Source organism: Heptranchias perlo, chromosome 31 (genome assembly GCF_035084215.1).
Source record: "Heptranchias perlo isolate sHepPer1 chromosome 31, sHepPer1.hap1, whole genome shotgun sequence".
Taxonomy (NCBI): domain Eukaryota; kingdom Metazoa; phylum Chordata; class Chondrichthyes; order Hexanchiformes; family Hexanchidae; genus Heptranchias; species Heptranchias perlo.
The window spans coordinates 24,956,822-24,984,434 of record NC_090355.1 but is presented as its reverse complement, the minus strand read 5'-3'; the positions used below and the strand labels follow the sequence as shown (position 1 = coordinate 24,984,434).

Sequence of the window (27,613 nt, the reverse complement as noted above, 5' to 3'; positions counted from 1 at the left end):
CCTGTAGGTAACACCTATCTGTCTGAACACTTTGGTTGCCTTGGCAACGGGCAGTTGAAAAGACTATCTGTAATCACCAGGTATTGTTCTGTGATTTATAAATGTGAGAGGTTCGAGGATTTCTTGACATTCACCTGAGGAAGGAGGAAGCCTCCGAAAGCTTGTGAATTTTAAAATAAAATTGTTGGGCTATAACTTGGTGTTGTAAAATTGTTTACAATTAAAAAAAACAAGGTTTAAAAGTAAATCAACACAAAGAGACAACACGACACATCTTCAAGTTATTCACAATTAGAGTGAGCATGCGACGCTGATGGTCTCGACATCAATGCAGATAAGATAATCATTTGTAATCTATGCAAGTCTGACGCACACACACACACTGACAGGGATATCAGAGTTCTAGAAATGTTTTTAATAAAATGCAGATTTACAGAATATTTACAGCATAGAACTTTCAGTACATGCCCCTTATTGGACTACAATGAAAAACTAATAGAACAGAAAGCCCTTGAAAGGCTTAAACCTGATCTAACATTATTACATTGTAAAGACATCTACCTAGAACAATAAATATACCATATTGTGGCACTTGCTTAATTTTGCACAAATTAATGCACCAGCACATATTGAATACCTTGCAATCCTTGTACATCGCACAACTTCAAACAGAGCCAGCAGAACAACACTGCATAGAACCACAGCGGAGTGTATATCCTGACCTGTGTTCTTCACAGGTTTTCATATCCATGCATCAGAGAAGGCATTTAAGTGAAAGTTTACATATGTTTTTCATAGAGCTCACATGCTAAAGTTCACAAGCAAAACCTCTACCTTCTGTATTAGCTTATAGTTGCATATTGTGTGCAATAATTAATTGAAGACTGCATTTCTCAGTTCAATGGACTTTTAATTGATAAATACAAATTAATACGAGGGCATATTTAATGTCCCTCACAGGTGGCAAAGTGTGTACTATTTCTGTCATACATCATCTGCCAAAAATGACAGTTTCTATCACTAAATCTTGAAACTACAGCAAGAACTGCACAAATCTATAGAAGATTCTAAAATGTTAAGTAAATAATAAATATGTATGAATAAAAATAAAAGTCTTCGTCTAGTGCGCATCAATTCAACCTCAAAGTGTCACACTTGAAAAGCGTTGCATCTCAAGTGCCACACTTGAAAGTGTATTTCACAATTGCAGCTGATTAGCTCAAATGTCATTCAGAAAAAAGTAACAAATTGAACAGTAAGGGAATCTATCAATGAACAATTAACATGTTAAGAATCACCAGTAGAATGTCCTCTAATTGTCCTCATGTGCTTATGAGTGATTAGCTGCTAAGTGACCTCAAGATGTGTCTAACATCAATTAGACTGTGGCCTTAAAAAGACAGGCCAGGCCAAACAATGCTTTGTGTCAGCAGCAAAATAATACTGTGCATTACATGGCATAATGCCCATGTCCTCATAAAACAGTTGATTCTCTGACTTGCCAGGAATTATGTCATTGGGAAATCTATTAGTCTGAAATAGAAACAGAAAATGCTGGAAACACACAGTGTGGGTGAATCAGGATCTGAAAGGGAAAAGCAAACTAATGGTTCATGTGGGAGGATAGTTCTATTCCAAATGGGCAACTGCAGCTTAAAACATAGCAGCAGAAGCCACATTCATGCAAAGCTGGAAAAAGGTGCTGTTTTTGAAATTCATTTTAAAACTTCATTATGTACAAACGAGGAAAACTGCCCTGGATCATTGCACTGAAAGGATGATTGTCTGCTGCACTTTAAGGGGGATGTGGGAGAATATCATGGAAAGAATTGGCAGAAGACTAGTGGAATTGTTGGGATAAAAAAACTCATACACTCAACGAATGCTGGTATTCTGAACTAGAATCAGCAAACACTGGCAAGGAGCAAGGGTTCCACTTGAAACATTAGCCTATCTTTCCTTTTCAGATGCTGACTAACCTGCTGTGCATTTCCTGTTTTCAAGTAGAATTGTTGGACCTGAACCACCGCAGTGTCTAGACGAGCTACCAACTGAGTAATCAGAGTTACTGGCCCACCATTCAACCCATGCTGGTGTACATTTAAACAGTTCACTTAAAAAGACATCCTGATGCTGGGTAGTGGGTAAGTGATGCAATCCCCAAACGCCTGCTTTGCTGTTTTTTTTAAAACCAAGATGCCGTCAGTTCCTATGGGGCCTGTTGGGAGGGCCAGTGGAAGGATCCTTGCATTTTCCACACTGCTGGCAGCTACTCTTGCAATCTAGGAAAAATCAAATCCTGGATGCATTAGGAGAGGCCAAGTAGTGTTATGGCAGTGACACAATCTGCTGTCCCACGTGTGTCTATCCCACTCCAAGGGGTCAATTTTGAGTTTTAGGTGACCGATGGGCAGAGGGCGCTGGTTGCCCGCCCGAAGAAGTGGTAGTGATTTTGAACCACAGCCTCATTAACGTTGAGCCAGCGAGTTGCTGGGTGCCCAATGGTTGTCCCGATGCAGCTCGCTGGGTTAAGACCTATCTATACCCTTCTGCCGTAACCTGGCAGAAAGGTAAGTGTGTGGGGGTGGTGGGGAGCGGTCCAGATTATTCTTGCGCGGCGCATGCTCCGATCACTTCCAACGTAAAGTGGCAATCAAGATCCTAGAACCCCAATTTGCATATTGAAATGGCCCTACTGCCTGAAACAGGCAGATGCTGTGAGTGCCCACCGGTAGGCTCCTTTATAAGATGGTGTTGGCTGCATCATCAGAGTTAATGAGGCGGTAAGGCTATCGACCTCATTTTGAGGTCATTAGCGCCCTGTTATTGGCAGGCGATACAAGTTAAAATTGACCCCCAGGACTCACGCTTTGTTGCAGTTTTTACAAAAAAGAAAGCCAGACACTTCAAAATGTTTTTTTCTGATCTTGGACACAAGCCAGAGACATAAGTAGCTGCTAATCTCAAGAGAAATAATCAATCACCCTCAGGAATGTGCCTCTAATTGACTTCAGAATCTATTTACAGCAATAGGCTGTAAGCTCTACCTTAGCAGCAGAATAAGACATTATGCATTATATGTTCTAATGCTCCCATCCATATAAACGCATATTCTCCCACATCATGAGCAATGCCATGGGAAATCAAAAAACTTTACTCTCCCCTTCACCTTGTTTCTGATAGTTCCTAGCATCAGGGTTCTAACTTGCTGTACAATGGAATCCGATTAGTGCTTAAACAGTGACAGATCTGGCCAGAGCTGGACTGAACTAAAATAGAGAAAAAAAATTAACCATTCTGGTTCATTTTTGCATCATATATCACTGTAAAAAATCTCTAACTCTTCCACAGAAACAATGTATGATAAAGAAGCCTTTCTAGTCTCAAGGAGATCTTAAGTGAAATATCGTAACCTAAACTAACATTTCTAAAATAAATCCAGAACTTTAACATTATTGTGCAAATTCTTACAAATATACAAAATACCTGCTTTTACAACTAAAAAAATACTGTTCCCTTACAGAAGGGTAGCCAATAAATATGCATATAATTAACAACTTATTTACATAGATTCTAACGGGAGCAGTGCCTTTAACCTGATAGCATTCTGTATACATGCCACTACATGTTAAAAAATAATTAATGTGCTGCCACACTATATAATAGCTAGAGGTAACAGCTCCTACATAATTTCCCATTCTCATAATTACTGCAGGCTGGATAAGGCATTACAATCTTCTATCTTTAAAATAAAAAGCTAACTAGCATTCAATTAACTGCAAGAGATTGGAATAGCGCTAACTGGTTCTGTATTAAACACAATGTGCACTTCAAGAAAGAAATGCTCAAGATATGTGACCAAGCTAGATACATGTATTATAAGCACATACATTGAATATGCTGATAATAAACATCACCAATGCCAACCATCCTTAAAAAAACAGTATGACCCAGAATGCGTTGACAAAATAATGGTGAGGATAATGGCGCTCACTGTTATTTATGTGCAAATTGCACAGCAACTTCAGGCAAGGGCAGATGTGAGATTAAAGGCGAAAATCTGGAAGTTGCTGTCAGAGATGTGCTGTTCCGCTGTTAGCTTCGCGAAAACAGCATTTCGCTGTCTGATTCACCATTCAAATGCATCGAATGGCATGAAGTTCCCATATTTGCATAGTAGATATGAACTAAACTCGCCACAGAAAGTTAGGGCTTGTCCATTTCAGTCTAAGTACCCTTTTTAAGGGTGTGATAAGTCTTAATTACCGCCAAACAACCTCGCTGGCATTGAAAATTAACTATTGCAAGTGTGGAGTCTCATTCCTTCATGTTAATTGTTGTTGGAGATTTTTTTTTAAATTAAAATATTTTTTAAAAAATTGTCTCTTTTTTCTCTCTTAATCCAATCTTTCTTTCCCTCTCCTTATTTTGCTTTCTGTACCTGATTTGACATTTAATTCACTATTGTAACTTACACTTCCTGTTTCAGACTCTGCTGTTCATTTCACAATCCTTCAATCTGATTGTTTCAGGGGATACACAGTTGCTTGCCCTGTTCATAAAGATCCCAGATGCCCTGTAGAGGGTGCCGCACTGGTTCAATCTCCCACTTACAGCAACTTCCAATGCAAAATCTCATGGAAATTAAACGAGCAAGGGCAAGTCTAACAAACAGCAGGTGCTGTTCGTTCACCGGCTGCAGTAAATTCTGGCCCATTAACTCATCACGTTTACACATTGAGCAGCAGTATACTGAAACACAAGAATAGCAACCTGCTTGCTATGTGTCAGGGGTTAAAACATCACTCTCAATGACAGGTTGTAAATCTGTATCTAGAAAATAGAACAGATGGCTATTTCAAGCAGTGAGAAGTATCATTTTGAAGAGGGCAGGCAAAGGCAGTGAAATCTATAATGTTTCAAGTGGAAATAAATTCTTCCATGAGCTTGTATGTGTACCATATCAATCACGAAATGAAAGCAAATGTGCGCCATTTTTTCAATGACATGCTGCCAATCACGTCAAATACCAGGCTCTCTTCCTTTGCGAAATCCATTTCTCAGGTTATGAATACCTTTGTACCCAATGATTTGAGAGAAAAAAAATCAACTTCAATGCCTTAAACTTTTTTGACATATGGAAAAATCAGTGTTTTGCTTTCTACCTCAACACACTAAAAATTGCTGGACAGTGACGCTGATATTCACTGCTTGCCTTCCACCCACAAACCGCAAACAGTTTTGATATCAAGACAGCTTGCGTTATTTAAATTTCCAAGTGTACTTAAAGACAAACTCTCTGCAGACTCACTGAGGTAATGGTTGAGTCCTACAGATCAGGAAAGTCCCAGGTTTATCCTGAGGTAGCTGATCTTAGCTGGGGTGAGTGGAGGGGGCGGGGGCTGCTGTGGGTGGGATAACTGGCTAGGGTTTCTGCTGCTGATCGCTATCCAGTATTCAGGTGTGGATGTCAGGTAAATACAGGATTGCGTTTAGCTATGATGACCCCCTCCTTATGGTTGAAGATGAGGTTCATCTATGATGCCCTCTATGGTCAAAGATGGAGGTAGCTTTGATGCACCACACACTGAAATAACCTCTCAACATTCACTGTTAAGATTCACTCGAAGAATTGCTACTTAGGTGCTGTTGAATTGTAACCAACCAAGATGTCAACACCCTAAAGAGGAGAGAAGACTGATGTGAAAAAAACAAACTTCAGGTAACTTTTATTTACTGTACAAAACATTGCTCCAATTTGTATTATTTACTGTTTTATCTTGAGAATAAACAAGCGGCAGATTAAATGTTTTCCATTGGCTCATCTACTACTTCTGATGTTTATTTCCACCTGATGATATACTGAAGCTTGTTAAGGTCACTTTGCCAATGGCTGAATTATTGAGCTTTATTTTCACAGCAAATGAGTATGGTACGGCATGTTCTCTGCCAGTTCTAAAAGTTGTGTAAGCCAGTGTTCTGCACTAGTACTGAAAATAAGAACACAAAATGCAGCTTAACATCCTCTGCCTGTTGGTGTGATCTTTAATGACCAGGTAGCCAGCTCCTTTTACTGATTCAAATGTGAATGGTGGTACAACAGGCTTCTGGAGTTTGTTAGTAACTTTAAAGTCTAAACTTTTTAAACAATGTCTTGCAACCAAATGTTTTTAATGCAGAATTGTGCATCCTTAACAGTGCAATACCACTTCTTCAAGGTGGTCTCAACACTGCCCCAATGCATATTTTCCTGTTTTATATTGCATTATTGGCGCCAGCTGAACACCACGCTGCCACTAAAACTCCAGTATAAAAACAGCAAAAAGAAGCAAAAATATAGGTTAGAAATTACTGTTTCTGGTGGATGAAAACTTAACACATATGTATGACATTTCTCTGTCCACTATTTTGATAAAGGTGTTAAACCATTTAATAGTGGATGGACAAATGTAATAGAATAGCATTCAGGGTTTATCCACTATTACTGGCAACAGTAATTTCTAGCCTAATAAATGTTAATGTATGAGGGTTTCTTCACAGAGAACTGATTTACACAAATGAAGAGCAGTGGTTATCCTGCACTCTGTCAAAAGAAGAAAGTGAACTTAAAAAATACAGAACATCTGCCATGTGATTTCACTGGCAGAAGACCCTGGAACATGAGAAGAGCATGCCAATAACCATTACACAGCAATCAGCAGCTCATGTCAATAACAGAAAACATCCACTGTGAAACTTGTTTAATAAAATTATATAAATGAATTAGGGCCAGGAGCCAGATAGCGGGAGGCTCTTTACATTAAATGTAACTTGCTTGGAACCTGGAGTTTCAGAATAGGATTGAACAATCAGTCTATTGGCAATGCTTGTTTAAATATCCCCCCTAATAAACCACACATCATTCTAGGTATGAAATGCAGATAAAATAGCTGTACTTCAACAGAATTGGTTCCAAAATATTTATCCATCACCAGCTATCCTAGCAGAAAAGAGCTAACTTCCCAATGCGATTGTGTAGGAATGAGTCTTGGAGATGTGGGGGGAGGGTTCTGCCACTCGAGAGCTGGGCATCTACATAAAGTACCACGTTACAGAAGGTTGGAAAATTTGTGTCAGCTTGACCCGTTGAGAACGCACATCATTTAGGCCAATCACAGAGCAGCACTGGTGGTTGTTACGACAAAACCTGCAGCCCAGATTGTCCCATCCACTGGGACTGAAGGAGGCTGCTGGCGAGCAAGCAGTTACTGTGGGCAAATGGAATAAATAAAAATTAATGATTACTGTGTTAATAATAACTATTTGGTGATGACCAAACAAAAACATTCGCAACCAACTAAACCATCCCAACTTAGGGGCTGTGCTAGGTTTCTCTAAAACCACCAGCAGCTGGTGAAAGAGTTCACTATTTAAAATCTTTCCTGCCAATATTTACACCATCATACAAAAGGACAGTGAATTGGCCAGTTGAAACATTATCAACAGTAATAGTTCACATGTAGGTGACATGTATTGCCGTAACATGATAAATAAAATGCTACAGCGAAGATGGTAGCATTTACATAGCTATTGAGAAATACCTCTTGGACTCATGGAATTTACAAGCTGTTGATCCGCTGATGTAGGTAATGGTGATGCCGGCAATCTATTGGAGGTGCTCATACGGTTTAATAAGTGCATGTGGCTGACAGCACCTGAGCGAGACCCTTCTGACTGATACATAGCAAAGCCATATCTTTGGTCTGCTGTTGCACGGCCATACAGGAAGTGCTTGTCATCCAGTGCTTCCAACTGATATTCACAAAAATTGACCAGTGCCTCAACTTGTTCACGTAGAGGTGGGGACTTGTATCTCCTCTGTGCCAGGTGAAAGATGGCCTCCATAAATGCTTGTAAGCACATACCTTGTAAAGTACAACAAAAGAAAATATTCTATTAGATACAACTCAGATATTCCACGTTACATTTCAATATACTACATACTTTTAAAAAAGTCTCTAAAATTGTTGCATATGCATAAGGTGATGTAATGGAGCTTCAGTTATCCACATTCAAGTTCATGGAAGCTGCATAAATCAAGTACAATTCAGTTTTTTTAATCAGAATTTTTTTTTAAAACAGGCTGAGTGCTTGATCCAGCAGGATAAGAAGTTGTTATCTGGATGTCTAACACCTGGTGCAATTTACAATCTATGCAGCTCAGGAGTCAGGGTTGTGGGTCTGAGAGATCAGTAGGAGATAGGGTTTTTGGTCTGGAAAACCAGCAGGGGTCAGGGTTCTGGGTTTGGGAAACCAGCAGGGGTCAGAGTTTTGGGTCTGGAAAATCTGTAGGAGTCAGGGTTTTGAGTCTGCAAAACCAGCAGGGATCAGGTTTCTGGGTCTCGGAAGCCAGCAGGAGTTGGTTTGCCAGCATTTTTCTCAGTGTGATTTTTGAAATGGAAAACATGGGTCTTATCTGCAATTGAAGGAAACTTGATTAGATAATGTAAATACACCAAAAAGCTTTAAAGTCATTGCGTTAGACTAGGTGTAAGGGGATTTTTGATTATCCAATTGAGGGTTCACTCCATATGGTAGATAATTAAGGTCCCACAGTATATGAAAGTAAATTAATGTATGAGAATAAGATGTATGCGGCTTGGTTCCCTGTATTCCTCACATTGTGAATTCTCTGTTGTGCTACCTGGAAATGCCCTTAATGGAGGTGAAGCATTTCCTTGGAAGAACCTATTGCAAAATCAGAGGGTTACATCTAATGTGGCAGTTTATGAGAGGTAAAGGCAGATGATCAAAAGCTCCTACTCAGCAGTTAAAATCTGTGTAATATGTTCAGTAGCAGTAACACATTTGGGATTTCCTGTCATTGTAATTGGTTGCAAAATATTTTCTGATAAATCTGCAATAATGATAGCACAGATTACTGAATGGAAAGCAAATGTTTAGAAAAATGGTTAAACAAAAAGTTTGAAACATAACATGGGAGAAGATTTGCTCTGTGCATTTTGTGTAACGGAATCATAAGTATGCTCTTTATAAATAGTTTACGAATTTGCTACACTCAGCGCACAGAGGAAATCTTCCCCCACACTGAGTTGAAGACTGTAATCTAATCATGGGTTCAGGGGAAGTCTCCGGTGTCTGTTTATATAGAACAGTATAAAACAATGTTTGTAGAAATCTGACTTAAATAATACCCACTGTTTTGGTGGCTCTCCAACGTTAGCTGCAGAAACTTTGACTTTAGACTTTGCATTCCCACTGCTGCAAACTGTGATAGCAGTGAAAACTATTCAGTGGTGCCCCAAAAAACATGGCTGCCACTTTCTCCTTCTTGCTAATGAGTCTGCCCTCACATTGTAAATGCAGTGATTTTACCAGCAGGTTGAAAGTATATGGCCTAGAATTTAGAGCGCATCTGAATGGTGAGGTCCAAGACACCCCTGATATTGAGCCTTGGGCTCCATTTCCATTGAGCCGGCAAACTGCGGAGAGCAACAGGTAGCTTGCTGGAGAAGCGGGATTGAAGATCGGGCCAAGTGGGAGTGATGGCCAGCAGCAACCCACGTAGTTTGAATGTGGGGTCGGAGGAATCACTCCCGCTTCTTCCAGCTCCACATTCATTTAAGTATATTTAAAAAATTTACCTTGTTGGTTGCAGCCTAACGGGTGGCTTGGTAGGCCACCTATAAATCTGATTTTCCTGAGTTTTGCTCAGGGCAATCTTGCAGTGGGGGCCTCAAAGAGGCGTTTGGTCCCTTATTTGCGTATGTACAGGGGCTAGTGCCTGTTTCAGGCGTGGGCACTGCACGCTGATTTTTTGGCCTTTACCAATATGGTGGGCAGTGCACTTCCAGCTCGTAATGAGTGTGCGCTTCCTGCCTGGCATATTGAAGGCTTAGGAGGCCACTTAGCGACCGAAAAACGCGACCGAATTTCTAGGTCTACACGTGCATTCTGCACCAATTTTGAAAGTACTCAATACTATAAATAAGTCATAAATGGCAGGAGTGTGTTAACATCAGGAGTCTTTTGATCTAAAAACTTTTGATCAAGCCACAATCCTAAACACTGACTTGCTCAGCGATTGCTCTCACAAATCCAACACAAGGCAACTTCATGTGTTTATTTCTAATGATACCAGTGGAGATGCTGTATGTCTCCAGCGATTTCTGTTTTTGCTTCAGTTCTTCTGCATCTGCAGTTCCCCCCGCACCCCACTCTTTTCTTTCCAATTTCCACCATCTTTGTGCTATTTTCCCTTTGTGGGCCTTTCCCCTGCCTTCTCACTGTAATAACTATTTTGCACGTTCTTTTGTTCATCACCTCACTAAGATGATCCTTTATGTTATCTAACAGTTTCCGTTTTTTCTATTAAACAGTTTACAGATGTCAGCTTGGCTCAATGGTAGCACTCTCACCTGAGTCAGAAGGTCATGAGTTCAATCTCCAGACCAGGACTTGAGCTCGTAATAAGTTTGATACGTCAATGCAGCACTGAGGGCGTGCTGCATTGGCAGTGGTGACTTCTTTCAGATGAGATGTTAAACTGAGGCCCTGCCAGCCTGTTCAGGTGGATGTAAGAATTGCACTGGCACAATTTGAAGGGCAAGGAAATTTTTCTGGTGTCCTGGCCAGATTAATCCCTTGACCAACACCAGCAAAACAGATTATCTGGTCACTTATCTCATTTGCTGTTGGTGTGACCTTGCTGTGCACATATTGGCTGCAATGTTTGTCTACATAACAGTGATTACAGTTCCAAAGTAATTAATTGTTGGTGAAGCATTTATAAATGCAAGTTCTCCCTTTGTCTGTTTGATTGGAGTATCTGTTGTTTTTCTACCTCCCTCCCGCCAAGGTTAAGCTTCTCTTTACAGTTGAGCCCTGGGTATCTTATAAGAGGCTTCTTATCCCTGAAAGTCAAGTGGTTACATCACTTACAAACAACAGCTCTTACTCTGCAACTACTTCTAGTTGTTTTTTTTTTTACAATTTAGCATCAACAAATAAGGTCAAAGCAGGGAATAATGGTAAAAATTTAAAATAAGGGCTCTTTCTCTGAATGCACGAAGTATTCGTATCAAGATAGATGAATTAGTGGCACAAATAGAGATAAATGGGTTTGATCTAACAGCCATTACAGAGATGTGGTTGCAAGGTGACCAAGGTTGGGAACTAAATACTCCAGGGTACTTGACGTTCGAAAAGACAGGCAGAATGAAAAAGGAGGAAGAGTAGCCCTGATAATAAAGGAAGACATAAAGACGGTAGTGAGAAAGGATCTTGGCTCGGAAGATCAGGAAGTAGAATCAGTATGGGTGGGGCTAAGAAAAACCAAGGGGCAGAAAACACTGATGGGAGTAGTTTATAGGCCCCCTAGCTATACCATTGGACAGAGTATTAATCAAGAAATAATAAGAGCTTGTAACAAAGGTAATGCAATAATTGTGGGGACTTTTATCTTCATATAGACTGGGCAAATCAAATTGGCAAAGGTTGTCTGGAGGACGAGTTAATGGAATGCATTCAAGACAGTTTCCTAGAACAATATGTTGTGGAACCAACCAGGGAACAGGCTATTTTAGATCATGTATTGTGTAAATGAGACAGGGTTAATTAGTAATCTCATAGTAAAGGATCCTCTGGGAAGAGTGATCATAATATGTTTGAATTTTATATTGAATTTGAGACTAACATAATTAAGTCCAAAACTAGAGTCATAACCTTAAATAAAGCCAATTACATAGGTATGAGGGGCAAGTTGGCTAAGGTAGATTGGGAAATTAGATTAAAAGGTATGACGGTAGATAAGCAGTTTCCAAAATTTAAAGAAACATTTCAAAATTCTCAATGAATATACATTCCATTGAGAAATAAATACTCCATGGGCAAAGTGATCCATCCGTGGCTAACTAAAGAAGTTAAGGATAGTATTAGATTAAAAGAAGAGGCTTGTAATGTTGTGAAGAATAGTAGTAAGCCTGAGGATTGGGAGAGTCTTAGAAACGAACAAAGGATGACCAAAAAATTGATAAAAAGGGAGAAAATAGAATGAGAGTAAACTAGCAAGAAATATAAAAACAGATTGTAAGAGCTTCCACAAGTATGTAAAAAGGAAGAGAGTAGCAAAAGTAAACGTTGGTGCCTTAGAGGCTGAGACAAGAGAAATTATAATGGGAAATAAGGAAATGGCAGAAGTGTTAAACAAATATTTTGTATCTGTCTTCACAGTAGAAGACACAAAAGCATACCAGGAATAGTGGGGAACCAAGGGTCTAATGAAAGTGAGGAACTTAAAGTAATTAATACCAGTAGAGAAAAAGTATCAGAGAAACTAACAGGACAAAAAGCCGATAAATCCCCTGGACTTGATGGCCTACATCCTAGGGTTCTAAAAGAGGAGGCTGCAAAGATAGTGGATGCATTGGTTGTGATCTTCCGAAATTCCCTAGGTTCTAGAACGGTCCCAGAGGATTGGAAGGTAGCAAATGTAACACCGCTATTCAAGAAAGGAGGGAGAAAGAAAACAGGGAATTACAGGCCAGTTAGCCTGACATCATGAAAGGGAAATCGTGTTTGACAAATTTATTAAGAGTTTTTTGAGGATGTAACTAGAAGGGTAGATAAAGGGGAACCAACGGATTTCCAAAAGGCATTTGATAAGGGGCCACATAAAAGGTTAGTTATGCAAGAAAAGGGCTCATGGGGTTGGGGGTAACATATTAGCATGGATAGAGGATTGGTTAACAGACAGAAAACAGTGAGTAGGGATAAACGGTCATTTTCAGTTTGGCAGGTTATAAGTAGTGGGGTGCTGCAAGGATCAGTGCTTGGGCCTCAGCTATTGACAATCTATATTAATGACTTAGATGAAGGGACCGAGTGTAGTGTATCCAAGTTTGCTGACGATACAAAGCTAGGTGGGAAAGTAAGTTGTGAGGAGGACCAAGAGAGTCTGCAACGGGATTATAGACAGGTTAAGTGAGCAGGCAAGAAGGTGGTAGATGGAGTATAATGTGGGGAAATGAGAGGTTATTCACTTTGGTAGGAAGAATAGAAAAACAGAATATTTTTTAACTGGTGAGAAACTGTTAAATGTTGGTGTTCAGAGATTTGGGTATCCTTGTACAAGGAACACAGAAAGTTAGCATGCAGGTACAACAAGTAATTAGGGAGGCAAATGGTATGTTGGCCTTTATTGCAAGGGGATTACGGTACATGGGTAAGGAAGGGCTTTGGTGAGACCTCACCTGGAGTACCGTGCACAGTTTTGGGAGTCTCCTTATCTAAGGAAGGATATACTTGCCTTAGAGGCAGTGCAATGAAGGTTCACTAGATTGATTCCTGGGCTGAGAGGGTTGTCCTATGATGAGAGATTGAATAGAATGGGTCTATACTCTCTGGAGTTTAGAAGAATGAGAGGTGATCTCATTGAAACATATAAGATTCTGAGGGGGCTTGATAGGGTAGAAGCTGAAAGGTTGTTTCCCCTTGCTGGAGAGTCTAGAACTAGGGGGCATAGTCTCAAGATAAGGGGTCAACCATTTAAATTGAGATGAGGAGGAATTTCTTCACTCAGAAGATTGTGAATCTTTGGAATTCTCTATCCCAGAGGGCTGTAGATGCTGAGTCAGTCAGTGTATTCAAGGCTGAGGTAGATAAATCTTTGGACTCTAGGGGAATCAAGGGATATGGGGATCGGGTGGGAAAGTGGAGTTGAGGTCGAAGATCAGCCATGATCTTATTGAATGGCGGAGCAGGCTTGAGGGGCCTTATGGCCTACTCCTGCTCCTATTTCTTACGTTCTTATGTTCTAGCACGAGTTGAAGATGTTTTAACCAAACAGTAGCTGAGCAAAGATATATGGACATTGTGAAATGGCTGAAGATTTAAAAATGGCCTGGAATGCACTGCAGTGAAATGGAACCACTGAAGGGGAGATATGAAAGTGAGATTGTCCAGTCTGAGTCTTGACATTCTCAGGTGAGGAGGGAAGAAAAGTGAAAAAAGAAAGGTAGAGAAATGGGAAGTTCCATTATTTACTCTCACTAGAACAACACTACCCTCACCAGAGAAGTGCATAGCCTCACTGGATAAGGATGCCAGCCTCAATGGATAAGGATGCCAGCCTCAATGGATAAGGATGCCAGCCTCACTGGATAAAGATACTACTCTCACCAGATAAGAGAGTGACAGATTTTATTGCCAGCAAGAGTAACAATTGATACTCAGAACAGAATTACTTAATACAAGCACGCTGGGTACTACAATGGTGTGCCACAAGTGATGGGTCTTAGTTTGTTCCTGTGAATTTCTGTCTGGTGCTTTTCCGATCTCAGTTGGGTCAACAGGGAGGGCGAAAAGTGGAGACAAGGCACTAGTTCAGATGGGAAGCAATAAATATCAGAAGTGAAAGTCACCTAATGGTCATGTACCAAGCAACATTGTTAGAGGGCTCAGTGCAGCCCATTTCTCCACTTTTCAGCGAAGAAGTGGCATCTGATGCAACAGGACCTAAAAGACTAAAAGCTGGCAAGTCACAGATTAACTCTTTTCTGATTTATTAATACTGCCTTTGTGGCCTAGAGAGCTTGGCTCCAATCTCCAGACAAAGTCCTATCCCAGAAGGATTGAGCCCACAAGCATGCCTCAAAGAATGAACTGTTATTTATTTGTTTAAACTACATTTTTATCTGCTATATTTAGTTACAATGCCATGAAGTTTTGTTTCTTCTCACCCTATGTTTCAGTATACTTTTACAGTTAAAATTCTTTCCATTCTATCGATCTTAAATATTTATTTGCTTTAACTGTAAAATGACAACGTAATACAGGGTAAAGAGAACCACTGCAGTATTTTAAAATTTACAGTAGTTCTTGCTCTTGCAGGGGAATTAATTTTAAAAAAATAAATCCAGATGAACTAAACTGGGAGAGACTTTAGACTAATTAACATTCAGGCAAGCTTTCAAAATGCCTGAAGGACAGTCGAAAATAAATTTGCTGTCAACAGAAGTCTTCAAACATCACAACTTTTTTTTTTTGAATCTAGCAAAGATTAATCCTCTGCATGTTAATCTTTAATGAACTGTTTTATCTGACTGGAAAACATAGCTGACAACTTCAATTTATCCGGTCTGCTTCTCTGACATCTGGACTTGACTTTTAAGGGGCTTCCAATCATTGATGAAAGATAGACTGAACATGTGCCATATAATATTTAATCTCTTAAGAAATCCTAATTATACTTAAGTAACATTTATTCTCTATAAGTAGACAAAAGAATAAGGGGATTCATATTCTGCTGCAAGTTTTCTTGTAATTAAAGGAGGATTCATTTTTTTTAATATAAAATATAATTTCCTCATAATTTTCTTCCCTCCTCTCCTAGGTCCTGTTAGCTCCTGTCAGGGTGCAGTTCTACAGGCGCTGACAGCTGTCCGGTACATTGAGTTCATGCATAAATTTGGACAATGAGTGTCAGCAAGTTATTCAACCATGGAGGGCAGCACAGCCAAACTGATCCAGTCCCCTTCCTACGTCGCAAATATGCATATTCCAGCAGGGGTCACTGGGCAGCATAGCAACAGGAGTTGGCCAACAGGCCCATTGAGTCTGCTCTGCCATTTTGTTAACCATTGCAGTTCTTTAGCTTTTTTGTTACCAATCAAAATACTGGCTGATATTCCATCTCTCTAGTTCAGAGGTGCTCAGGCCAATTGTAATGCCTCCCACTGCTACCTCAGCTACGATCAGCTAATTCAGCATAAATCACAGATCAAACCTAGGACCATCTAATGTGGATGCTTTGTACCAAATGGCAGGCCATCAGGGGAGCTTCTACCCGAGATCTTCTCTCCCTTCTGGCCTGTCCTTGGTGACTTGACACTATGGCATGATTTTTACTAGGATTTCATCTTGTGGCCAGACCATTGTTCTGTCTCAAGAAATCAGCTCTACAAAAAACTACAGCGTCACATTCATTTATAAAGAGATTTACAATCCCACATTGAAATAACAAATGAAATTAGTTAGTTAGTCAGGAATGGGAGAAAGAATGGCAGAAGAAATGTATTTACCAGATTCCCCTCGGTCTCCACGAATGATGTTCCATCGCCGTGCAATATCAATGTACAAAATATCAACGGATGCCATGGACAGGTTACTGTTGCTGAGTTTACAGGTCCTACAATACACAAGCAATAAGCAGCACTCCATAATTATTGGGAACATAATAGCAATAAATGTAGTCTCTAATGTTTCATTAAGAAATATTTTTAGATTTGTAATTTTTCCCTTGTCTGCACAAAAAACATGATCAACGCTGCAAATTAAACAGCATTGGTTCTCCAGGCAATGAGTGCTAAATACTGAAACAATACAACGCACCTTCATTTCTTGATGTTTCAAATAAATTTACTGATTTAAATACATAGTCATCTCTGTTCCTTGGAGGATAGAGGGTGATATAGGGTCATGGCCGATAGTGCAGGTGGAAAAGAGCAGCCACCTGTTAATTATAGACAAGATGAAATGCGGGAAAATGTTCCTAGCCCATCAAACAGTGCTGTGTGCTAAAAATGACAAATTTAAACAATGCATACTCATGCAAAAGGTGTTAGGTTCCATTAAGGTGCATTTAATATGATCCGGGCTCCTCTTCTCATGGACAAGTCCTTACTCGAGCAGATTGCAGCCTCAACGTGAACACAGTGTCAATGGGGCACCTTCTAATTATGTAATATAGCAAAATCAATTGAAAAAGAGTATTGGCTCCCATTTGTTATCCCCCACGATGACGGCATCGCTGCAACAGCCTCAGTACTCAACACCAACAACAGCCAATCTCCAGACGCCATCCTACAACTGATCCGCTTCATCCTGGATCACAATGTCTTCACTTTCGATAACCAGTTCTTTACCCAAACACACGGAACAGCCATGGGGACCAAATTCGCACCCCAATATGCCAACATTTTCATGCACAAGTTCGAGCACGACTTCTTCACTGCACAGGACCTCCAACCAACGCTATACACCAGATACATCGACGACATTTTCTTCCTATGGACCCACGGCAAAGAATCACTGAAGAGACTACACGATAACATCAACAAGTTCCATCCCACCATCAAACTCACCATGGACTACTCCTCAGAATCGGTTTCTTTCTTGGACACACAAATCTCCATCAAAGACGGGCACCTCAGCACCTCACTCTACCGCAAGCCCACGGACAACCTCACGATGCTCCACTTTTCCAGCTTCCACCCCAACCACGTCAAAGAGGCCATCCCCTATGGGCAGGCCCTATGAATACACAGGATCTGCTCAGACGAGGAGGAACGCGATGGACACCTACAGACGCTGAAAGACGCCCTCGTAAGAATGGGATATGACGCTCGACTTGTCGATCGACAGTTCCGACGGGCCACAGCGAAGAATCGCATAGACCTCCTCAGAAGACAAACACGGGACGCAACCAACAGAGTACCCTTCGTCGTCCAGTACTTCCCTGGAGCGGAGAAACTACACCGTGTTCTCCGCAGCCTTCAACATGTCATCGATGACGACGAACACCTCGCTAAGGCCATCCCCACGCCTCCACTGCTCGCCTTTAAACAGCCACCCAGCCTCAAACAGACCATCGTTCGCAGCAAGTTACCCAGTTTTCAGGAGAACAGCGTCCACGACACCACACAACCCTGCCACGGCAACCTCTGCAAGACATGCCAGATCATCGACACGGATACCACCATCACACGAGAGGACACCACCCACCAGGTACATGGTTCATACTCCTGTGACTCGGCCAACGTTGTTTACCTCATACGTTGCAGGAAAGGATGCCCCGGAGCATGGTACATTGGCGAGACCATGCAGACGCTGCGACAACGGATGAACGGACACCGCGCAACAATCGCCAAACAGGAGGGTTCCCTCCCAGTCGGGGAACACTTTAGCAGTCAAGGACATTCAGCCACCGATCTTCGGGTAAGCGTTCTCCAAGGCGGCCTTCGAGACACACGACAACGCAAAATCGTCGAGCAGAAGTTGATAGCCAAGTTCCGCACCCATGAGGACGGCCTCAACCGGGATCTTGGGTTCATGTCACGCTACACGTAACCCCACCAGCAAAAAGGGGGGAAAAAAAAATTATATGTTTTTTAAAATTCTCTCTCTCTCTCTCTGCCATTTTGAGTTTCTTTCTGCCTGCCTGTGTAATAGACACAATGTATATCTAGTGTACTGGGACGTGCTGTTCTCCGTGACTGGCCTGTTTGTATAACAACGACACCTTTTGATTGGTGTGATGCTGTCCCAACATAGTATAAGATATGCGATTTGAGAACCTTTTCATTCATTCATCTGACGAAGGAGATAATCTCCGAAAGCTTGTGATTTTAAAATAAATTTGTTGGACTATAACCTGGTGTTGTAAGATTCCTTACATTTGTCCACCCCAGTCCATCACCGGCATCTCCACATCATGGACAAGTCCTTACTCGAGCAGATTGCAGCCTCAACGTGAACACAGTGTCAATGGGGCACCTTCTAATTATGTAATATAGCAAAATCAATTGAAAAAGAGTATTGGCTCCCATTTGTTATTGAAATTAATAAATTTAGATCATTCATAATAAATCAGCTTTTCTGTTACTGCCTCACTTCAAGTGATGTGTGGTAAAACATCCCAAGGCACTTCACTGGAGCGCAGTCAAAAATTGACACCGAGCCAAAGGGGACATTAGGACAGGTGACCAAAAACTTGGTCAAAGAGGAATGTTTTAAGGGGTGTCTAACAGGAAGAGAGAGAGGAGGAGAGGTTTAGAGAGGGAATTCCAGAGCTTTGGGCCTAGACGGCTGAAGGCACGGCCACCAATGGTGCAGTGAAGGAAGTGAGGGATGCACAAGAGGCCAGAGTTGGAGGAACGCAGAGTTCTCAGAGGTTGTAGGGCTGGAGGTGGTTACAGAGATATGGAGGACCGAGGTCATAAAACAACCAAAATGTAACAAATACATCAGCTTATAATGAGAGAGAGATCTTCACCACCACAACACTTACAGCATTGTTACCATTAATCTTTTTTTTATTCATTCTCAGGATGTGGACATCGCTGGCAAGGCCATCATTTATTGCCCATTCCTAGCTGTCCTGAGAGTGGTTTGATAAAACTGAGTGGCTTGCTAGGTCACTTCAGAAGGCAGTTAAAAGTCAACCAGATTTGTGTGGGAAAAGAGACACATTCAAGCCTGACCAGTTAAGGACAGTAGGTTTCCTTCCCTAAAGGACATTAGTCTACCAGTTGGGTTCTCGAACTGTTATGATGGTATTTGAACTCAAGTTCTCTGGATTGCTGGTCCAGGCCTTTGAATTACTGGTCCAGTAACATAACCATGACACTACTGTGCCCATAGATACAAAACTACTTTCAAAGTAGCACTGTTGAATCTATGAGCCAGGGTATTCAGCTTTTGCACTCACCAGCCTGCAACTTCCTGCCCGTTAAAGTGAATGGGTGGAAAATCACGGGCTGGCGAGTGCAGAAACAGAAAACCCCGAGCCATTATATCTAACATACAAAAAGGTAGGAGATCATGTATAAAACGTTATGATCTCTGACTGAATTATTTCAATTTTATGGTGGTCAGAATTAAAAGTGATATGTAAATATGTTAGTACATATATTGAAAGTGAACACTATCTGCCTCTCCCCCTACAATTAACATAGAAACAAAAGAAAAAAAAAGATAAACTTTGCTTAGGCCAGTCTAAAGGTATAACCAATTCCAAAAATTCATTCAGCTGATGTTTGAAGTCAATAGAAATCACTAAGGAAAGTCACTCTAAATTATTCCTGCTAATTTTAAATTTTCTGTTTGTTGATCAACGTAATAGTGCGAATTCTGTTAGTGACTCCCCACAGCATTAATGGCTGCTGCTTCTACGCACAAAATTAGTATGCATTTGGAAGCATGAGATATTATTGCTCAGTCAGAATTGTTTCTCTCAGCTCTGCCATCATTGATGAACGAATGGACTTCATTTTGCCTTGGGACGTTTTACTAAATTAAAAGGCGCTATAAGGCGCAAGTTGCTGTTGTTGTATTTTCAAGAGCAATTTTTTTTAAATGAGTGTGAGATACAATGGGACCAAGTTGGTGACTAAATATCACCAAAGAAGTGTGATATCTGCACAATTTCTGTGAAGTACGATTACTGGGTAAGAAGCATTCATATTGGACATGGGAAACTAGCAAGTCATTCCATCCCTTATGCGACTCTGCCTAAAAAACCATGGGTCATCCATAAAGGTGTAATTGTTTTTATTCCCATCACAAGTGAAAATGTAATAGTGTGTTTTTATGTCTAATCTATCCAAAAGTTTAAATAGTTTTTTTGGTTGTCATTTTGATGTTATTTTTTGAATTTCACTTGACAGCAGCATAGATGACAAATCTGGATTACTGATCGGATGGATTGCAATGGAGCTTTGATATAGTGATGTGCTATAAATCACATTTCATTTTCTTGCTGGTGCATTTTGCTGCATCGGGATTGGATTTTTCAAAGCAAGAAGTGAACGATTCTGCGGAGATTGTGAATAAGCAAACAACACAAAACTGCTAAACATTTTGCAAGCAAATATGCCTCAGGAAAACACAATCTGATGCTAAAGGCTGTATTAGTGTGAATATAAAGCACATCAGCAACATTCACCGACCTGATGAAGGTGCGAAACCCGGTTGGACCAAGCTTCATTGTTCCTTTAATGCCCAGGAATCTGATAAACAGTAGTGCAATACGTTCCACAATCAGCAGGTAGCTGAACTGTCTAGTATACTTGGGAAAGACTTGCTTCAGGCAGAGGGGAGACCTGTTCTGCTCTGTGCTAGACAGGGACTCATCCATGTCTTGTGCTTCAGATTCGATTATCTCCTCTCCGTAGTTTTCTGCTGAATGTTCAGTGGGGTATGACCTATACGTGAAAAATTAAAGTAAAGAAGTATAATCAGACCGCAGCTTTTATTGGCTTCCTTTAACAATGAGTTTTTAGTTCAACTTATCAATTCTAGTTTACAACAGTTAAGCTTTGTATATTGTACCTTTTGAGATAAAACAGAACATATGCAGATCTATCAGAGATAAAAATAATTTCTTATTGTGCAATGTGAAGTAACTTAAAACAACATTCAGAGACAGAATGAAGAAACAGCATACTGATTCCCAATCTAACAGAATTACCAGCAGTGTTGAGAACTTGGCTTCATTCAGTATTTCAGATACAAGAAGACCCAATTTAAAAATTAGGAAGTTGGGCAGAAGATTTATAGGGCATGATTTTAGCACCCGCGATCGGGTGCATTCCTGGAAGGGGGGGCTCTGAAAATCGGGGATTCCCGGGGCAGGTCAGGAGCCCGGCTCCAACCCGCCCACTTCTGGGTTCCCCACAGACGCACTGACATGCGCGCATGTGGGACTCCCGCCGGCAATTAAAGCCGGTGGGGTGCCACTTAAGCTATTTATTTTGGTATTTCAGGTCGTTTACAGACCTGATTAACGAGATATTTTAGGAGGGTTGGGATTTTACATACAACTGGGACTGTTTCCCGTACTGGGGAAACACTCCCAGTTCAAATGGACGTGTTGCAGCCATCAGCCTGTGGCAGCTGCAAAGGTTCATTTGACAGGTGGGGGGGGGGGGGGGGGGGGAGACGCTCACTCATTGCAGGAGGTCACTCTGTCACTTTGGACAAAGTTTGGCCTCCACCACCCTCCTCCTAACAATAAAATATACCATTTTGCACACTTACCCCGGTGTCCAGACACATGTACCTACCTTGCGGACCCCCTCAGATGTACATATTCCGGATGGGGGCCGCCGTAGCTGCAACCATGACCTCCTCAGAGGGCAAACAGCATCACCAGCCTCGCCGTCCACCTCTGACATGTGGAGCTCCACAACACAGTGCTGTGACACATCCACCTGCACAGGAGGAGGGAGGGCAACCGTAGAGAGAGATGCGTCGCAGAGGGCACTACCCTCGCCACAGGGTCCACAGACCGAGGCTCAGCATCCTGGACCTCTCTGAGCAGCAGTGCACACGGAGGCTCAGAGTCACTCGACATGTAGTCGTGGACATCTGCAGCCTCCTTCATGCCAAGCTGCTCCCGGCTGGCCCGAGCACCATCTTCTTACCTGACGCTGTCAATGTCACCACTGCCCTCAACAACTTCTACTCCACATCCTTCCAGGGTGCCACCGGGGACATCGCCGACGTCTCTCAGTCGTCTACACAAAAGAGCCCTGCAAATACACCTACACCCTCTGCAGTGACACAATGGGTGGCTTCAGGTGTGGGTCTTCATTGTGATCCTCAGGAAAGGGCATTATTGCACAAACCAGACAAGATTCGCAAAGACGTGGCAGTAGTGGTGCCAATATAATATGTAATGTGAGTTGATCAGAAATTAAATATAAGTAAAAACCATGACAAACCCTCAAACACCCTTGTGCATCCCCTTCATGCTCACAACATGTTTGCCTTACGCTTCCTACTGCACATATGTGATGCATGCCCTGTGGCTGCAGCACAGGTAGTGGCAGGTTGAGTGAGGCTGACTGTGAAAGAGATGCATGAGAGGGTGAGTATGAGATAGAGCCATGAGATTGTATGAGGATTGGGTTGAGTGGTAGTGGCAGGATGAGTACTGGGAAGGTGAGTAAGTGCAGGTAAGATGAGGATGAGGTTTGAGTGGGTGTGAGGGGTGATGTGACAGAGTAGTGTTGGCAGTGCAGAAGGAGGTGTGGGGTGGGGGCGGTGATGTGGCAGACGGAGTGTAGGGGAATGAGTAAGTGTACTCACTTTGGCTGACCTACTTAGGTCATTGCAGGTGGGCGATATGTTGGTGGTGCAGGTGACCTCCTCTGCCACCTCGAGCCAGGCCTTCTTGGTGGCAGAGTCAGGCCGCTTCCTCCCGCCCGCCGGGGGAAGATCTCTGTCCTCCCCCTCCTCCTCACCCCATCCAATAAGAGCTGGAGTGAGGCATCATTAAACCTGGGAGCAGCCTTCCCCCTGGGCTGCTCCATGCTGTAATTTTTCCTATTTCTTGCAGCGTCAGTCAGTGGAGGACTGCCCCTTTAAATAGAGCTCCTCCAGCTGACAGACCTTACTGCGCATGCGCAGTACGCCCGCCGCGCAGCTCAGCAGCAGGGAACCCGGAACAAGAGGTAAGTGGATCCAATTAGCCTGCGATTGCGTTCGGGCAGACTGATTTCACCGGGCGCGTTACCCACGTGCCCAATTGCCCCCCTGCCGCGAACCCGCCGCCCTGGTAATATCGGGCCCATAGAGATAGTAGATTTTCCTGTAATTGCGCCTGGGCATATTTAATTTAAATGGATGATAAAATTGAAGGAGCTCCGTTAAAGCATGCAATTCTCCCTCCCCGATTTTTCTTTGTGCTTTGTGTCCATGTATTCAAATATACCCAAACACAGTAACAGAAAAACCTACCCCATAGTCTTGTAGAATTGTTACTACAGAAGTGGACAGTATAAATGGGTTCAAGTGTTAATTAGATATGTTTCTGGATGTAAGGAAATGGCTCATTAGAATGTCTTGAAGTCAGCTACTATTATATTGCTATTGATTTTGCTTTATATTGTAGTAATGTTAGCTTTTACCTGTTCAACTTAGATATGGTGACCACTGAGCTGTTGAATTAAGACTGACCTTAGAGCAATGGTCAGTTTAAACAATAAATCTAATTAAAAGACATTCCAATAATCAGTTGATAACAAGTTCTGCAGAAAGGATTACATCATCCTTTTCAGAAGCAGGAGATTGGTATGGAATGGTATAAGATAACAAAGTTGGGGAATGTACAGGTCTGTGGAAAAAGAACTTGTTAAAACTCAAGTATTGCACAGGCACAGAACAGTCAGAAAAGCTCCCTTTGTTAGGAATGCTTTGGAGCCTTACTTGAAGATGAACACCTGCCTGAGAAAGATCCTGGATCTGGAAAGTTAGGGAGTGTAGCAAGTTAGAGAATACAGATCTATGGCTGCAAGGACAGGACAATCAAATCAGTGTTGAAAGGTAACTATATAACGTAACTATGAAACATGCGAATTGTTACATAGAAGGGTTTGAAAAAAAAGGTATAAAAAGCACGTGTTGGAACAGATACTTCGGAATTCAATTAAGGTTTGACCAACCGAGTACACCGAGCTTGGAACCGTAACGTGCTTTGAATTTCCCGGCTAAAACCTGCAAGGCTTTTATCGTAAGTGCTGCTGTTAAGTGTATGTTTAATTAGTGTACGTTTAATTATTGTATGCTTAATAAATCTGTGATATATGACATTTAATGCTGTGAACCATGTAAGTAAGAACACCCCTCCTCCAACACGGAGATAAGGGATAATGGTCCTTTTTCTCTTTCTAAAAATTCTTACATTCTTAAGTATTGAGTCTATTGATTGTTTGACATTTTCAGGTCAAGCACCATATTTCCATTGGGAATGGTACCATAACTCAGCACTTTCCAAGAAGAGGGGTGAAGTGGGGGGGGGGGGTGTGGCGGGGGTGGGGGGGGAGGGGGGAGAAACTGGAGGTGGGGCAGGCGGAGGAAGGAAGGCGGATTCGTCAACAGCTCAGTATCTCTCGAGAGTCAGCTCCGATTTTAACTCCCCAGCCCAGTTTCCGCAGTTAAAATAAGGATAGTCAGTTACCCCGCTGTGATACAGTACACAATATTAACCTGCTCTTTTGAGCAGGTGAGCAGGACGCCCGCCCCAAGTTGGTGGGGTTCTGTTTAAATATGCAGATCCGGGCCCGATGACATCATTGGGACCCAATCTGCAATTTTAATTGGAGGCCTGGGGGGTGGGGGGGAGCAGTGATGGCTTCCCCATCAGTCCAAACCTGTCGGGAGGGGGTTCGTGGTTTAGATGAGGCCCAGGCAGGTAAGTCTATAAACAATTTTTTTTTTAAGGTGTATTTGTGGGACAGGAGGAGCAGGAGTGCTCCACCTGGCCCCACAAAGAAGCCTTGGGCTACCCTTGCCACGGGTTCTTCTCCCTCCCCCACCACCACTTATTTGACTGCGGCTCCCCGGCTGTGGCCTCCTGCTGCCCGAATTCCCCGCTCCTGCCCACCGGCTGGCCAGGTAGTGGATCGGCAAAGTTTGGGCGGGAGTCGGAGAAACATTATGGTAATAAATCCCTGCCATTAAGATCGGCCAGGCCACTACGTCCCCGGGTTTGTTACCTGCTTCAGAGCTCACCACATGTCCCCGCTCCCCACACCCCCCCCCCCCTTTAAAATTGGAGCCTGTGTGTTTAACTCCAAACCAGAAAGTGATGAATTTGAGTTTCAGGGCTGCCTGACATTCGGTATTTTCTCTGAATTGGGTGGAACTTTTGTCAGTTCTCTGCCAGATACGTTATGAAGCATTAGCATCACAGCTGAGCATGATACTGCAGCTCAAGAGGGGAAAAAAATGGTATTGCTCAGCTCAGCTGAATTTCTGCCAACGATCAGAGAAACTATCTCACCTTTCCAGGTGGGGGATACATGACAAAAAGCAGTCTGTGAGGGGGGGAAACAAAAATAAATTTATAATTTAAACATGCTGGACTAAAGTGACACCACAGTGACTGCGTCAGATTCATTGTCCCATCCTGCATAATTCTTCAATCTTTCACTCTCTCTGCACAAATTTCCAACACTGGCACTTCGGGAAGACTAAGCACATTGCTATATTCACTGCATATATACTGCCATCATTTAACCTGTCCTGCCAAACATGCACATTACAAACAACCATCACTATACTGCAATAAGTCAGCTCTCTCCCTGCTTACTGTGTATCCAATGACACTTAGGGCTCGAATTTAGCAGGCCTGCGGGTTCCCAGCGGGTGGTCCTCCGGGAGCGTCGAAATCGCGGACGGCTAATCGTGTGCGTCCCCCACGCGATCGCGGGATAATTGGACCGATTAAGCCCTGCTTCCGGGTTCTCCGCTCCCCAGCTGCGTGCCGGCCGGCTGCGCATGCGCAGTACCGTCGACGCGATGTGGGAGCTCCACTTAAAGGGGCAGTCTCCCAAAGCCCCTCCTGCTGCAATCAAGAGGTTTGAGACGATGGCTCAGCCAAGGGGAAAGGCTGCGCCCCGTTTTTCAGACCTAGCACTGCAGCTGATGCTGGAGGGCCTGAGGAGGAGGAGGGAAACGCTCTTCCCAGAAGATGGACGCAAGTTCCCTGCCGCCGCCACCAGGAAGGCATGGGCAGAGGTGGCGGCGGAGGTGAGCAGCAGGGGCAACACCCCAAGGACTTGGGAGCAGTGCCGCAAGCGCTTCAATGACCTGACTAGGTCTGGCAAGGTGAGTACACCAACGCACCATCCCACATCCCGTCCCCACCATCACGCCAAACAGATCACAACCCCTCCTGCACAGCCACCACTGCGCTCCATCAGCAATCCTCACAGCCACTCATTCACCATCCTCGCCGTGCACGCAAGTACCCACCGTCCCTGACCCCACCCGAACACTACCACACACCCCAATCCCCATGCAATGGGATGGGCACGTGGCCCACGCATCCTCCCATCCATCTGCGCCACGCTCAACCCAACCACACCGATGCTCGATGCGTCTCACGATGCAATACGCACCCACTCACACATCTGTGTTTTGCCTTCACAGGAGAAGAGAAGCAAGAACAATCGCGAAAGGGCACGCACCGGAGGTGGCCCGCCGCAAGTGGTGGAGCTCACCGACGCCGAGGTGGAGGCGCTCGACCTCGCCCGCACGCGACATTGCCTGTCGGTGGCTGATGGCGAGTGTGTCGCTGCCGAAACAGCTGGTAAGGGAAAGCTGACACTCAACACCCATGATCGCGAGTGACCGTATCATCACCTGCCATCAGGCGCACTGTCAAGTTGGTCCACATGCCTCAAAGTGCCCTCTGTTCTCTTGCAGGTCCGTCTGTGTGTGACGCGATCGAGGAGGGCGATTCCTCAGAGGACATGGCGGTCTCTGAGGGTGCATCGTCACATCAGAGCCAACCATCCACCAGCGCAGAGACACGCACCTCGGTGGGTCCCCCTCGCCAACTAGTTGGGGTAGCACTTGGTGAGTCACTGCGCACGAGTGAGCATGAGCAGACCCTGGTGGCAGGGGCAGCCGCGGAGGGTCCGCGACGGAGGGAGCACTCATCTCCAGGTTCTGCTCAGCCGGACCCAGATGCTGAACCCAGGGGGCCATCAGTGAAAAGGAGAGTCGTCGAGGGGCACCAGCTAATTGCTGAGGTACTGGGAGAGGTGCCGCGCGCATTGTCCACAATAGCGCAGGCGATGGAGGAGTCCAACTCCTGCATGCGGGCATTGGTGGCGCAGGCACAGGAGGGTACTGGCGACACAGTGTCGCGGGTAGGTGCGGGACTGTCTGCGGTGGAGGACAGGCTGGCCTCCCTCGAGCGTCACGCACAGCTCCAGATCGAGTCCTTGCAGGCCCTAACAACGTCTGTACGGATTCAGGGTGAGCAACATTCCGCCGCCATCAACAGGCTGACGGATACACTAGGGGTGGCCTTGCAAGGCCT

The 27,613-nt window shown here is 43.3% G+C and overlaps 1 protein-coding gene across 1 annotated transcript in view; it reads right to left on the bottom strand.

Moving 5' to 3' along the window:
• Positions 1 to 394: 394 nt before the first annotated feature.
• ttll11 (tubulin tyrosine ligase-like family, member 11) overlaps positions 395 to 27,613 on the bottom strand; it is a 147,946-nt gene continuing 120,727 nt past the window's right edge. Inside the window, exons 7-10 of the mRNA XM_067969752.1 lie at positions 20,727 to 20,981; positions 16,080 to 16,186; positions 7,581 to 7,904; positions 395 to 7,247 (exon numbers count right to left, since the gene is read on the bottom strand). Of these exons, the coding sequence (XP_067825853.1) occupies positions 7,072 to 7,247; positions 7,581 to 7,904; positions 16,080 to 16,186; positions 20,727 to 20,981 (862 nt within the window). The 3' untranslated portion in view covers positions 395 to 7,071. The remainder of the gene's footprint in view (positions 7,248 to 7,580; positions 7,905 to 16,079; positions 16,187 to 20,726; positions 20,982 to 27,613) is intronic.